The 15,447-nt window shown below is 39.8% G+C and overlaps 1 protein-coding gene and 1 long non-coding RNA gene across 12 annotated transcripts; one reads left to right on the top strand and one right to left on the bottom strand.

The window, feature by feature from the left end:
- Positions 1-1,265: 1,265 nt before the first annotated feature.
- On the bottom strand, positions 1,266-15,442 carry DMC1 (DNA meiotic recombinase 1). Of its 10 annotated transcripts, none has more exons than XM_028746171.2 (14): positions 15,342-15,442; positions 12,826-12,916; positions 12,099-12,143; positions 10,250-10,396; positions 9,033-9,115; positions 7,355-7,407; positions 6,859-6,900; positions 5,800-5,872; positions 5,426-5,517; positions 4,471-4,544; positions 3,841-3,955; positions 3,389-3,449; positions 1,942-2,058; positions 1,266-1,371 (listed from the first exon to the last, which is right to left on the bottom strand). In XM_028746171.2, exons 2-14 carry the CDS (start codon positions 12,880-12,882, stop codon positions 1,302-1,304), a joined length of 1,029 nt encoding a protein of 342 aa, XP_028602004.1. In that variant the 5' UTR covers positions 12,883-12,916; positions 15,342-15,442; the 3' UTR covers positions 1,266-1,301. The 10 variants fall into 10 exon arrangements, with proteins under 10 accessions (XP_028602004.1, XP_028602003.1, XP_028602011.1 ...); XM_028746170.2 differs by lacking the exon at positions 15,342-15,442 and adding an exon at positions 15,104-15,212; XM_028746178.2 differs by lacking the exon at positions 15,342-15,442 and adding an exon at positions 14,859-14,946.
- On the top strand, positions 3,903-10,584 carry LOC114605208 (uncharacterized). 2 transcript variants are annotated; one of them, XR_013394388.1, is made up of 3 exons: positions 3,903-3,997; positions 4,477-4,614; positions 8,170-10,584. It is a non-coding gene; the product is annotated as an uncharacterized LOC114605208 (long non-coding RNA). The 2 variants fall into 2 exon arrangements; XR_013394387.1 differs by having other exon boundaries at positions 4,477-10,584.
- Positions 15,443-15,447: the final 5 nt, after the last annotated feature.

Genomic DNA, 15,447 nt, shown 5'->3' with positions numbered 1-15,447 from the left:
ACGGAACCTACTCAAGGTATTGTCTGCTTTATAATTACTGCATGTGTCCTAGGCCCAAATCCCTGAGTTAAAAGCAGTACTGTACAGGGTGCTAAATCTTGATTTATCTGAATGAGGCAGCATCAGAAACTATGGTTTGATCTTGGCTTGTTTGGATAAACCACGGGCAGTTTGCATGAATTAACAAATTACAGTTAGTTTTAAAAGGAAGCGAATGCTTCTGATCTCATCGTGATTGAGCCCGAGGAAGAGAAGAAAGGTGGGAAGCCCACAAGCCTCAGGTTCAAAAATGTAATCCTATCAGCCCTCCTCCCTTTGTGTTCAGAGATGTTCAACATCACCTTTTGATTATGTTTGGCATTGCTGGATGCAGAGAATTCCTTGACACATATGCTGTCAGTGGCACAGATTACACAGAAAGAATAAGACAATTAGAATAAACTTATTGGGAGGCAGCTTCCACTTGTTACCCACATAACAAATGGGAAAAAAGTAGTTTAATGCATTTCACAGATGAAAAAGCTAGCAACTGCTACATTTTATTAAAAATGCAAGTATGAACAATTTAGTTTCAGTTAAATAGAGCTGTCAAGACTCATAAAAACAACTTTATAAACAATTCTACTATTCCTCTAGCAGAAACCATTTCCATTTTTCTATACATCAGCTTGTGCTTTATCTGGAGGCTCCAGTGACAAGCATACTTTTTAAAATGCTGGGCAGTTAATAAATACTATTTTATTCTCAGTGGCATTCCATGCTATTATGTTCCATTCTACATGCAAATATTGTAAGACTTCAAGGACATAGGTAGGCAGCCCTCGGCAGTGTAAACAGTGTTGGGTGTTATGTCCTTGAGGTGGAATGTGTGTTTTTTTGCAACAGAAACATCAGTTTTAAAAAGGGCAACAAACAATTAACAACATCTCTTTAAAATAATTTCTAAGCATTTTGTAAGCCTTAATTCTCATACCCACTGGGTGCCTCTCAGCCTATTGAAATGGCTTTGTATTGACACCTAAGTTGTAGCAAGCCAGTTGCCACCTTGCACAAAATCTGTGTCGGCATGCAAAAAGCTCAGCCATACAGGTTTCAGAGGTTGACCGTGACCAGTTTACCAACTTAATAGAGCCAACCTGCTCTACAATTCCAAAAGATCACAACATTCCCAGTGATAATGTCAACAAGTGTTTAGAAATTAAAACACTCTGGATTTGGAACAAAAATAACCAGGAATTAACTAACTTTAGACACGATTTAGCTTGTGGGTGTGCCTTCCTTTGTTCACCACCAAGTTCTGCCTATTCTTTGGCATCTCCAATTCCTCCGGCAGTTATTGCAAATGTGGCTTCATTCTCAGGCATTTCTGGGCTGAGAAAACACAGAATTTGAGTCCATTTTTAATAACTCTACATGGAGGCATTGATATGTAGAAGGGGGGGGGGAATCCAGTGCATACATTACTTTTATGGGGGTTTGGGTAAAATTTGTTTTGACTTTCTCATTGAATTGATTTCTTTTTTTTACATGGTGGAACCAATAGCCTTGATCATACATGGTTTTCAAGCATATTGTTTCAGATTTATTTGAATTTTGACTCAAATCATCATAACTGAATCAATATAAATACTCAGACTTGGTTACCATCCTCCTTAATATCAAACAGACACCCATAGGCCTAGGCTAATTAGCAAGAACTGTTAATTACACATTTGGTTCTTTTGAAGGTGCCAAGGAGGAGAGAAGTTTAGTTCAGATTAGTAAGGGCAGTTTCCCTTCTTATTTGGAACCTGAATCTTAATTTCAAAATAGAGTGCCTCCTCATTCACACTTCCCTTTTTATATACATCCATTCAGAAACAAAGTTAACTCGAAGCCAAATAAACCATAATAAGTCATTGGAACTATAGCATGCACTGTACCACACAACTTCTATATTACCTATCATATATCTTGGCAATACGCAACTCTCCTCTTCCTTTACGCAAACTAATCCTAGTTGTAGAAGCATGAGCGAGGATGTGGCCCCCAATGGGCTTTTTGGGATCAGCCTGAAACCTAAAACAAACAAACAAAAAGAGAATGATTGGATGAGAGTTGTAGGATAATTTAGGGTTGCCATATTTCAAAAAGTAGAAATCCAGACACAAAAGTTGTTAAGATTTGATTTCATTTGATTTTAGTTGAAATGCAAAATGAAGTGTTAAGGAAAATCACTATGTTTGGGAAATTCTGGACGTATGGCAACCCTAGAATAATTGTGATGGATAACATGCCTTCCATACATGGCAGAGTGATGATCACCAGCTGCTTCAGATAGGGAACTTTTAAGGGATACATAAAAGGTACATCACTTCTGGTTATAAACACATAAGGATAATTGTAGTAAAGAATAGCTGTGGATGTTATTTTGTTTAATTTCTATATTTTCTCTGCTACTATAACCTTGAATGTGGTCCTTGAATGCTACCTAGAAATTGCTTAGAGCTTGCCCACAAATGACAGCCCTAAGCAGAGAGGGGAAAAAAGCACTCCGACAAAAAAACATGAAGCAAAGGTAAGTGGCAGGGCTCATCCACACTTACCTTTGCTCCACATTTCTTGGCACAGGTCCAGGCTTTCCTGCTCTATGTCTGAGTGTGGTTTTTTTGAGGGGTTTTTTTGTCCCTGTGCTTTCCCCATGAAAACCCACTCTTTATTGCTGAATCAGAGCAAACGGCAATCTGTGGGAAGCCCAAATTGCTGTTTGCTCTGATTCAGTGGTAAAGATCAGGTTTTTCTGGGGGGCGGGTGAGAGAGCTCAGACACGGACTGGGAAAGTTGGACCTGTGCCTAGAAAGCATAGGGCAAAAGTTAAATGTGGATAACCCCATAGTGTTCCAAGAAACACAAGGGGCTATGAAGGAAATTACTCCCCATGTTCCTCCACTGTCTTTAGGCATTGTCAGAACCATCCCTACTCAGCTGATGCTAAATACATATATAGATTTTTAATACAAAGACACTTAACACCATGGCAGGTTTCCAAGCTGAAAAGTGCTGACAGGTGAGAAGCTCCCCAGAACTATTTATATCTAAAAGGGAAACTCTAGTGATCTCCATCCTTCTCCTTATGAACTTCAACTGGCATATTCTGGAAATGTGGATTTTTAAGGGGCCACATTCTGAGACTGATGTTGATGGAGATGGGCATGAGTTGCACCAATGACTAACTGGTCCTTCTTTACCCATAATTGCAGTGTACTCTCAAAGAAGTGAGAATACAGAAAAACCTGTTTAACCTTTTTCATAGACTATCCCACCTATCCTAGCCCTTTCCCCATACTATCTTACTTCCTATTTCTGTGGTTTATGAAAAATCGCAGTAAATTGCTAGTAAATTGCTTACGTCATTGTTGCTCCCGGGTCAGCAGTCATCTGGTTAGTTACAAACACAGCCACATTATATTCTGCAGTGAAAACAAGGTCCAAGGGAAGATGATAAATATAAAGAGAAAATTCATTATGTTTCCTGCCAGAATGCTTTTAAGTATTTCTAGTATTAAATGATGAATTATTCTTATTAAAGTTTCCATAATATTGAAAAATATTAACTGTGTTTTAAACAACTGGTACATTTTTGTTACATTTTATGGTGGAGTGGAGGTGTGAAATACATTTCCCACAACCAAACCTGACACTTATCTACTGCACTATACTTGCTCTCCTGGCAGTACATTATTTGGTGAAAATGCTGGTGCTTATAGAAGAAGAAGAAAAAGATAATAGCCTTGGGCTACACTAACACTTATTTTTCAGTCATCTAAAAGCATGGTATTCTGCCTTACATGCTTCTCCTACCTTCTGATATTTTTTGAAGCCTTGACAGCATCTGAGCAAGCTTCTGTTGCCTTTCAGCCAGTTCCCCACGACCACTGAAGTCCACGCGGAATAGCGCCATAATGGAATCAATTACCTGCAAAGAAATAGTAAAGAGGGAGAGGATGTGAAAGGAGAAGTATTTACTTGGAAAATATTCAAGATATAGAAATGAACAGCACAATCTTATACATGTCTACTCAGAATTGAGTCCCATTGGGTCCCATGCTGGGTTTTCTGTGGGGTTGTTTTTTTGGAGCTGTTAAGTTGTGTTCTTTTATAGTACAGCAATTGATTTTAAATTATGGGACTTCTATTTTTATTTTTCTGTGTTTTACATGTTAGCTGCTTTGAGCTACTCCTTTGGGAGGGGGGAATTGGGTATACATTTTAGTATAAATGTAACATAAGGAGTTCAGTGTGGTTTATGTTAGTGGATATAGGGATGTAGCTTATTATTTATAATTATTTATTTATTAAATTTGTATACCACCCTATACTCATAGATCTTGGGGTGGTTCACAACATAAAATTATAATATAAAAACCAGAAAGTACATAATAAAAATAAGGACAGCAGAGCAGATCACTAACATAATCATATGAATTATACCAATAGTTTGAAAATTCCTGGCTCCTCGTGGAATTTGGCAGCAACATAATCAAGCAATTCCATCTGATGTTCACCTTGAAGCACCATGGAAGAATGATAAAAACAGGAAAAGCAGTTAGAAACCAATATGAAAGGGGGGAAGAAGTAAGTAGCTTGCTTAGAAAGTAGAAACTTGTGTTCCAGAGGATTTGGCAGAAGCATAGTTTTCCACCAACAAAAATATATTGTATCTTTCATCTCATGTAATAATATCATGGATAAGGTTCCATCCACAAAACGTTTAAGATTTTTAAAAATATTATGCTATACTGAAGCACTTGAAGTGACTTTTGCACATCCAAAAATAGCTTTCCACACAATTGTTTGTTGAAGAAGCAGTGGAAATCAACCTCACATTTACAGCTTTAGTTGACTTTGAGCAATGCTACTGTGGACTGTCTTCTGCATTTTTTTCCTTGAGATAACTGCTACGTTTTCTGCTTTAGGCTAAGGTAACTATCCAGAGCTTGGTAGGTGCTAAGGGAACATATAATTATGCCACTTGTTATCATTGCTGTTTGCTCTGAATCAGCAGTAAAGCACAGGTTTTTGCAGGGAGAGCTCCAGAGCAAAAAAAAAAATATTATTTGGGCCACAGACCTTAAAGCATGGACTGTGCATGGAAAACACAGGAAAGGTACATGTGGATAAGCCCTGTGGGCTCATCCCAGTGCAGGTAAGCTTTATACCCCAGACTTAAATTTGTTCTGCTGAAACCTACTTTTACCCGATGTAAATTAGGTAAAATAATCATATACACTACAGGATTGCATAAGGACCACAACAACAAAAATACAGAGTTCATATTTTAAAATGGTAATTCATAATATTCCTGATGGCCCCTTGGTACTGAGCTGAGAATTGTTTAATCTTAAAGTGGGGAGGATTTCCATGCAATCTTCAGTTGGAATCTTACTTGTATATGCCCGTGCATATAATACATTGTCAAGAACTGCATCATGGTCTGCATTGAAGCGATCAGCAATATCACGAAGACGGTCTGGACGGCTGGGGTGTTTCCTAGTTAAGGTATCTAGTTTCTAATTCAGTTTCTGAGATGTGGTAGCTGAATTCCCATACAAGCAAAAATTCTTCTCAGCAGTTCTTCATGCACTACAGTTAAATAAATGAATGGTATTCTTTATACACCCACCCATAAAACTCAAGTTTCATATAAATGGCTCTTCAAATCTTCTTAGCACCACAAAACATTTTTTTTTTTATTGTCACCATTAGGAAAATCTTCCAATTTATTCTGTTAAAGCTGTAATATCTCAAAAGAAAGGATACAAGGTGTTTTCTGTGTCAATGAAAATAATCTTCCCACCAGTATAGCCATCCGTTCCAGGAAGCTGGGCTGTTACTATAAAAAGGAGTGAATAAATTTAAGCCCTACTACATGCCATTTTAATACCTGGAATTTTTCATTATTGATAATCACTATCAGCTTTATAGTAAGGCCAGTGTAAATCCTCAAGACTACTTAGAAGTATCCCAAGTAATTTCTGTTCTTGACAAGCCCCCAAAGGCATGATCAAAAGCACACAACGTGGAAGGAAGTTCCAAGAAAGTGGAGGAACTTCCCTTTCCATAGAGCATAGCAGAGTTCACTGGTTAATGACTCCGCCGTTAGGGCTGCCATACATCCGGATTTTCCTGGACATTCCTGGTGCTTTGTCCTGGGTCTTGTGTAAAAAAACCTCAACAACTTTTGGGGTGTCTTGGCTTTTACTTCTTGAAATATGGCAACCCTATCCTCCATTAGCTGAAGCAGAGAGCCTAGAAAACTGGGAAAAGGTCAATTTTGTTCTAGCTGTTGAGGAACGAGATTGAGGGTGTTGTTTTCTCTTCATCTTCCCGTCCCCCCCTGTACTAGCTGAGGAACCCAGTGATATGATCCCTTGGGAGATCTGCAGACCCTTGAGTCGTGCAGGTCCTAAGCCTCCAGCACTCTACCCCAACTCTGTTGGTAGTAGCCTCCTGCCTGCATGGGCATACCAGAAGCCTCAGCTGTGGCACATTCCTCCCCATCTCAGCAGCACTCCTTTCCTTTGGCAGGGAGGTGAATATACACCATCCTAACCTCTCCCAGGCAACAACATTGGAGGGGTGGTCTTAGGATTGTACCCTAAGTTAAGTTAGATCTGGAAATTATAAATAACATTAAAATAGTAATCATAATTAGTGGCAGTTTTTTTCATTTGTAAAACTAATAGACTTTCAGGCCTTCATCCTTAAAATAGATTAACCTTGATGCAGAAATATTTATATTAGTTATTATTTTAAAAGCAAATTACAAGTTTTTGGAAACAGAACATACAGTTCTCAGGATGCATGTCATATACATACCACAAAGAGTGTGGGAAAGCTGAGTTTTGCCGGTTCGGAATTCTAATTAAAAATATAAAGAATTAAATTTGCTAGTCATATGAAACAATATAGTCAGTATTCCCCCCCCCCCACCTGCCCCAAACGCACACACACACACATTATTTGGGCTGCTTTCTGCAAAAAGTAGAATTGAACTCCCCATGCATCAGCTAATGTTTAGCAAGTTTGTCTGAACACTGCACAAAGCTGGATTAAGTTTAAGAAATTTAGGGCATAACTTAAACTGATCTTGAAAGAAATATTTCTTTTAAATTACCCATTCACCCTTTTTACTCATTTACATGGCCCCACCAAAAACACTAATGGCAGACATCCCCAGCAAATACATGCACTACAAAAATAGGGGTATGCCCCCCAAATATTTCTACAAACAAGCTAGAGTATCGTATCACCCAAACACGCATTTGTAATAGCTTAGGGAAGTGAACATGTTCCATGATATACTTTCACTCACCCCCAAAGGCTTCAGTAATTGCCATGCTTTCAATTCCACCACCCAAGAGTTTACTGGAAGTGCAGATAAGGGGAAGAAGTTATGCAGAACAAGTCACAAAGCCAAGAAAGCAATATGAAATAAACCTTTTGCTCTAAGAAAAGTGTGCCCATGTTGAAAGACCCTGCATGTGATTTTCACAGCCTGTAGGGACAACATGGGTTGCTATTAGCTGGCTTCTAGCTTACAGGGAATTGCTATTCTTTTAGATCTCGAATATACACTATAGGGTTACTGTTGTGACATCAAATGACAACATTTGTACAGTCATTAAAACAAGATATGGACAAGCCTGTTGGCCATAGATGCAGCCCCTTTGCAAAAACTGGCAAATAAACCAGAAAATCTTCCATTGTTTCCCATTTCATCTGAATCAGGAAGCTATAATTAAAATCTTCAGAACAAGCCACAATATTAAGCTATGGTTTGAAGTTGGCTTAATATACTTGCTTGTTCTGAAGAAGCAGTAGAAGAGGAAGATATAAATAATTGGTTCATAAAGTTTCTGATATTTAAATATTTTGGCCACATTCCAACATGGAGTTTGCTACACTTGTTCATTGAAATAAATGAGCTTAAACCTGCCAAACTGTGTTGGACTCTAACCTTTTACCATATATTGATCTTTAGGCCACTTATTTGTACACTACAGTATATTTTTTTTTAAAAAGGAAGTTTGTGCTTTAAATGTGGTTTGTACATATTTTCTCCTATCTACTAATTGCCACCCATTTTGCCTAATAATATAGTTGCCAACTGCTCTTTCTTTCTTAAAGTAGGAGGAGTAAACAACATGGCTTGTCCTGTTATTTGACTTCATTCATCTGGGAAAGAGCACATCACTTGGGGATCCATTGCTCCTCCACCCCCACTACCATGCCAAGAATATGGACACCTGTCCAAGTCATCTCTTGTGCTGTAGGAGGTACTGCTTACAGAAAAGGGCAATGGCCTTTCAAAAGAACAGACAGCTCTTCACACTGCTGATAGGCAGTTCAGTCAGAAGACTCAGAAGGCTTCCGCATACTACTGAGGCAACAGCTCTCCCTAGCCACCACTGGGTACTCTGAATTCTCCAGGGGATGAAAAGCTGCCTTGTGTTTCCTGCCTCCCTGGTTAGGTTTTGACAACTGCTCCAGATTTACAGAATGTGCAATCCTCCTGATGTTGCTAGAATACAACAAATTTCCTGCTCATGGGAACTGTGGTCCAACAACAGCTAGAGGGACACAGGTTTCCCATCCCTAGCCTACCCTTACTGAATTGTCAGTTTTGACTCAATTACTTGACTGGACTTCCTTTGTCTTGACCCTGCTCTTGGGATTGCATCCTCTGTCCTATAAGGAGTGTCAGGACATCAGCTTGGACTTCCCTGGGACCTTCAGTTGGGAGAAGACAGGATAATGGCCCTGGCATCATTAGGCTTCAATCCTATACACACACTTGCCTGGGAGTAAGGTCCATTGAATTTAACAGGACTTGTTTCAGAGTAGCATGCATAGTGTGACACTGTTAGCTATTAAATTGGGTCTGGATATAGAACTTGTTAGCAAACAAACAAACAACAAAACAAGCAGCAACAATGAAAGCTTCTTGAAATACTGAGTTAAATAAAAAGCAGTGTTGGCTGTTTACTAACTCAAATTCTTGACTTCCAGTGGTAATATGGAACACCATCCTACGTTTCTCACTGTACTCAAAAGCTGTCAAAAATCCTGGTTCCTGTAAGAAGCACAAAGTGGTTGAAACCTTAATCAGCATAAACAATGATCAAGGATGATGGGAGCTCTAGTCCCACAACATCTAGATGGCCACACATTCCCCAACCCTGGTCTACACTAACTGGCAGCTGCAATCCTAGATTTCAGACAGGGGATATCTCCCAGCCCTATCAGGACATACTGAAGATTGAACCTGGAACCTTTGGCATGCTAAGCATGTGCTGTAGCCACGACCCTTCCCTACTTAATAGAGAAGAGTCCTCTACTTGCAGGGCTGTCTGGTCCATCAGCTGACTATAAGGTTGTGCTCAGTGGAATGAAGAGAGAAGCAATTTTTCATGTTTCCCTCCCTCCCCCAAACTTCCAGATCTACCCCAGAGTGTTAGGAGAACCCCCTAGAGGAGATTTAGGAGGACACAGGAGGCTGCAGTGGGGAGGGGATATAGCTGGAAATTGCTTCCCACCCAGTCCTTCTGATAGAAGTCAATTGACTGATCAACACCATTGGATACATACAACACATTCTTTCTAAATTTGCACATATGAAGTAGCATATGCAGGTGTGTGCCATATTTTGTCCATTTTGTGATGCATTTCCTCTGTTTCTGTGATAGCTGATGTCTGATTAGAAGGCAATTTCCAACTACTGAACTAGTGAATTAATTACATGTTTACTGCATGTTTTGACAATGATCTCTAAAACATGTGAAGCAGCTACACATTTATTTTACGATGTGTTTACCATGAGTACAAATTGCAGAAAGCCATGGTTCTCTTGCTGCATGCTTTCAAAGTTAATGTGGTGAAACAAATGCATTGAACTGCCTCGCAATGGCTCATTATAGAAAAACACAGCTTCCATAATATGTGAAATTGACCTCTAAGATAAGTGTTTTGGACAAGAAAGTACTTAGCTAGGAATATACCAACAGTTAGTCTAAGATAGATAGATAGATAGATAGAGAGAGAGAGAGATGTACTGGATTGCCAACCATTCCTGGGTGAAGTTATGGTGGCTTGCCAGGCACATTAACTGGTACAAATATTTAATATGAGGGTTTCAATAAAGCAGTCATGATTATATTCCATCTTATGGTACCAGTGAGAAATGGATGGAGTGCTAGTGTTTGCTTACTATAAGTTTGTTGGCTGCCTCTTTTATCTTCTCCACTTTGGCCTCTGAGAGTCCCTTAACATTGCATAGTGCCCGCCTAGTTGTCATCTGAATTCCTTTGATTGTACAAATTCCCACTGTTTTCAGCTTTTTAATATCAGCCACATTCTGTAAAGGACATAAAAAGGATTAGAACTCTTGATGTTCATGAGATGTTACATATATCAGAGAGGTTAATAAACCAAAATCTTGTTCCTCACTAAAATTAGGAGGGCTTAGAAATGGTTTTTGGTGCAGGTTTTCTAATTATATTTATTTTTATCTCATTTTAATCAATAAATGTAAGTGTATCTTGATTTCTACTCTGTGGTGTGTTTTTTAGTCAGGTCCTTTTCAGAAAGAAAGGCTGGATCAGCATTATGAAAATAAATTAGCAGAATGAATGTGGCGCCTATATATTGCTTGGGTCTCCTTGTTTTCCTAAGCAGCTGGAAATCCAAGGCAAAATTGCACAACAGGGAAGAATGATGTATTACACAAATGGAGAACCTATAACCCAGGCATAGACAAACTCAGCCCTCCAGATGTTTTGGGACTACCAACTCCCATCATCCCTAGCTAACAGGACAAGTGGTCAGGGATGATGGAAGTTGTAGTCTGAAACATCTGGAGGGCCAAGTTTGCTGTGCCTGCTGTAACCCTCTAAATCAGTGTTTCCCAACCTTGGGCCTCCAGCTGTTATTGGACTACAACTCCCATCATCCCTAGCTAGCAAGACCAGTGGTCAGGAATGATGGGAATTGTAGTTCAAAAGCAGTTGGAGGCCCAAGGTTGGGAAACACTGCTCTAAATGTTGCTGGACTACAACTCCTATTACCTCTATCAATTGGCCATGCTGGCAGCAATGGATGGGAACTGAAGTCCAACAACATCTGGAGAGTCTCAGGTTCCCCCCATCCCTGATTTCTAAGAATATTAAGCTGTGCCATTTCTATATTTTCTGGAGACATCCAGATAGGAGTATTTATACCCTGTAGTTCTCTGAGCATTCATTGTATTTTTTCTGAATGTAAAGGTAAAGGTAAAGGTACCCCTGCCCGTACGGGCCAGTCTTGACAGACTCCAGGGTTGTGCGCTCATCTCACTCTATAGGCCGGGAGCCAGCGCTGTCCGCAGACACTTCCGAGTCACGTGGCCAGCGTGACAAGCTGCATCTGGCGAGCCAGCGCAGCACACAGAAACGCCGTTTACCTTCCCGCCAGAGCGGTCCCTATTTATCTACTTGCACCCGGGGATGCTTTCGAACTGCTAGGTTGGCAGGCGCTGGGACTGAGCAACGGGAGCGCACCCCGCCGCAGGGATTCGAACCGCCGACCTTTCGATCGGCAAGCCCTAGGCACTGAGGCTTTTACCCACAGCGCCACCCGTGTCCCTTTTCTGAATGTAGTGGACATTTAATAATTTCTCTGTGAAGGTAATAAAAGCAGTTCCAGTGCAGTAGATTATGACACGAGCAATGGAACAGCTGAGTATCTTTTTGGGTACAGGCTGCATTTATGTTAGTCATTACCTTTAGGATGGCCAGGTAAAAATAAAAAAAAGACAGAGTACTTGCAGCTTTGTAAGTTGTGTAGAAGAAGGAATTTCAGCAGACACAATGGTCTTTTTCACCTGGCCACCACAGCTTATCTCAGTTTAACAGTAGTGTACACATAGTCCAAGTAATCTTGATTACTATAAAAGACTGAAAATTTTATGTTTTCTTGCTTGAAATTAAGGATGTGACGCCCGCTTCATAATAGCAGTCAGAGCTCAAACAGAGAATAGAAAGGCAAATAAGGATACAGAATCATTTTTTAAGTGTGCTTACAATTCCATGCTTCTGTAGCAGGTCGATGTCCTGGAAAAAGGACTCCTAAAGGGATGCAAAAACAAAGGCAGCTACCAGAATCTTTGTTATTTTGATATTTATGCACACATCTCTCACTTTGGTCAACCAACTAACTTTATTTTATCCCAGAGCAAGGATTACTTTTAAAGGGTTTTCTCCATGCTCAAAGGTACGCAGTACCAGGACCACTTTTTTGGTTAAAAAGTATGGCACGTACTGTAACAACTTTATGCTGAGTACCTGCACCTATTTTTCTAGAAAAAAAGCACTGGCCGTTTCTTTAATAGTGGCAATTAATTAATTGTAATGAATTAATTTGATTTTTTTAACCCAACCTTCACCATATGGTCCCAGGCAATATAAAAATACAACATTAAAATCAGTTAAAACAATTTACAGTCAAAAGAATAGGGTGGGTCCTAAAACATGCATCTCAGGTGCTAAAGGCCAGGATAAAGAGAGGTGCATTTCAGCTTATGATGAAAGCTATACTATAAAAGTGCCAGATGCGCCTATGTGGGCAGCTTAGGGGCTGCCCTTAGAGAATGCCCCCTTTCAAGTTGCCACCCCGCAAAATTATATGAGTATGCACATCTTCTAAGTTTACTCAAATATGAACCATTTTGTTTACTAAAAAATGAATGCTTTATTCCATTTTATATAATTTTCTTGAGGAATCCAGACAAAACAAACTTTGCATCTATACCTCATCATCCTGGAATCCTGGTTCTTCCTGCACAACTTGATCCTCCATGGACTTCATTGTAATACAAGATATAGTAAGATTTCAATCAGTGCTGCAGGAAGCAATTGGAGAGTGTAAAAGCATATAAAGCAATAAGATATGCAACTCTTTTATGGGTCTGGTGTGTGCACTTCATGTAAGACGGCAGCCTTCGTCACTTATATAGCATGACCAAGAAGGGACTAAGTGTACTGAATAGTTTTATCATAGATTTAAGAGAGAGTTGTTTGATTCCAACATGCTTGAAGACTTCCATCACACTGAGGTAGCAATGGCTAATTTATTCAGCCTGGGTTGTGAGACTCACATCCGTTATGGAGCATTGGAACATTTGATATTAAATGAAAGCTATAGTGTAAGAGAGTTCCCACATAAAAAATCTCCAAATTTACCATATAAAAGAAAATACAGATTTTGAAAGCTTTTTGTTTTTCTTTTCTGTTGTGATAATTTTGAAAATGTTCACGTGAGCCTCCTGTAAAGAGCTCCCCACATGAAAATGAGGTGAACAAGTCACCATACATAGACCTCAGCACCTCAAAAATATGGATTGGTCTTCAGTTTCTGTTCTTCACAGATGCTAAAACTGTGGAATGCTCTCAACTTGAAGAAAAGAATGGCATCTGCCATCCAATCACTCAGTTTCAATTCAACAATATGCTATTGAAGTGACAAGTGATTTAACACTGGGAGAGCGAAAAACCACTAATTCGTAATCGTCATGTTTCAAAATAACTTTAGGAAAAGGTAAAAATATTTTCCTGAGGTAACATAACCACCCGCTCCTTGGTAATGACAGATGGGAAGCATCCAATTAAAAAGATGGACATGTTGTAACTCCTTTTTATAACATCTTGCCTATTTATTGAAGATCACATCATACTTGCACATTGTTTTCTCATTGTTCCCAGCTTTCTTGACCATGATACCGGTTTAAATAGATATATTTTAAATTATACAACTGTGTCCATTCTCATTTTTTGATAGTGGCGCTACGTATCAGGCAGAAGTGAGGCTATAAGTACTGTATGTTCTCTACCTCAAGTTCCAGTGCCGCAAAGTGAAAATGAAACAGACTCAGGTGACTGTTTTACTAATTGTGAGGTATTTTTTTTAGGTATGTGAGGTGAGAGCACTCGCCATGACTCACCAGTGTATCACTGAAACCATTCCAGTGCCATACGGTTCTCATCACATTACTAAAAGAAATCACCTGATGCTGAAAGAAACAGTAATGTGAATCCACCCATACTAGTATCTTTTTTTGAGGTAAAAATTAGTGGCACTCTTCTAATATATCCAGTGCAAGGTCATGGCCCTCTTTCTCATGTGTTTTTCGTATTTTTTTATTGTTTCTGACCCTCCAGCACTTTGACAGAAAGATAGTAAATATATACTAAAACTAGAAGAATGTGCCAGAAAAAGGAGGGCAGTTTAAGCATTCAAGTGGCAGAGAAGGCTCAGAATAATGTATGGTGGGAAAGAGCATTTTTTTCCGGTGCTTCTTTTTACCATGACATTTACTTCCTCCTGGATGCCCTGAAAAGCAAACTAAAACCCTGAGACGTTACAAAGGAGAGATGATGTATTATTTCAGATTGTGATAGGGTTAGAGTTTTTTAAAATGTTCAGATGTATCAATTTTTATGTTCAGCCTTTCTTACCTCCCCCTCACCTCTCCTGCCCAATAAATCAAACCTTTCCCCAGCCTCTGTGGTAACATATGACTGAGGCTGACTTGGTTTAAACAAGCAAGTCTGCTTCTGCTACACACTCTGGGATTCACACTCCAGCGTTGGAAGAAAAAAGGTGTAAAAGCTGCTAGACAGAGCTGCCAGATCTGAGGAGAAAAATGAAGCCAAAATGGCTTCCAGCTATACTCTGGGTAGCTGGGGAATGTATATTAAAAAAAAACCACCACCACCTCAAAGATGACAAATGCTTCAATCCTATCCATATTTACACCAGAAGAAGAATATAGATGTTATATCTACAGGGGTTGCTAGATCTCCTGAGGAAACCTTGGAGCAAAGTTGCAGGCATTTTGACAGATCAAGGGCACAGCCTGGTGGTGCTTAGAGGGACCATGCGGTGTCAATGGAAGAGCCCTGGTGGATCGGACTAAAGACCTAGACACCATCCTGTCTCTCACAGCGACTAAACCTGATGCTTTCGGGAAGTTCGGCATATACCCATTGTGACTTGTAGCCACTGAGAACATATCCTCCATTTCACCTACTAGGGCAGCGTGCAGATGGTTTTGGAGCCACAGTCTGAAGGATGTGGCGCTAGCAGTAAAATGGCTCCCAAGACAGAAAACAGCCTGTCCCCTTGGCCTCAGTTTTTATGTATTTTATGTATTTTCTCCAGAGAACCCGAGGAGGCAGATATCCAGAAAACTACCAGATATCCTGTCCAACTACACCGAGCCTCCTTCTCACTATGTATTAAGTGCCCAGGCCACCCCTCAGTCTCACCCAAGAACAGTAGCTGCAAGTCTAACTATGGGTTTAAATCAGGCATAGGCAAACTCGGCCCTCCAGATGTTTTGGGACTACAACTCCCATAATCCCTAGCTAACAG

This window comes from Podarcis muralis, chromosome 10, assembly GCF_964188315.1.
Source record: "Podarcis muralis chromosome 10, rPodMur119.hap1.1, whole genome shotgun sequence".
Lineage (NCBI taxonomy): Eukaryota > Metazoa > Chordata > Lepidosauria > Squamata > Lacertidae > Podarcis > Podarcis muralis.
The sequence above is the reverse complement of the archived record's forward strand: the minus strand, read 5'-3'. Positions and strand labels throughout refer to the sequence as shown.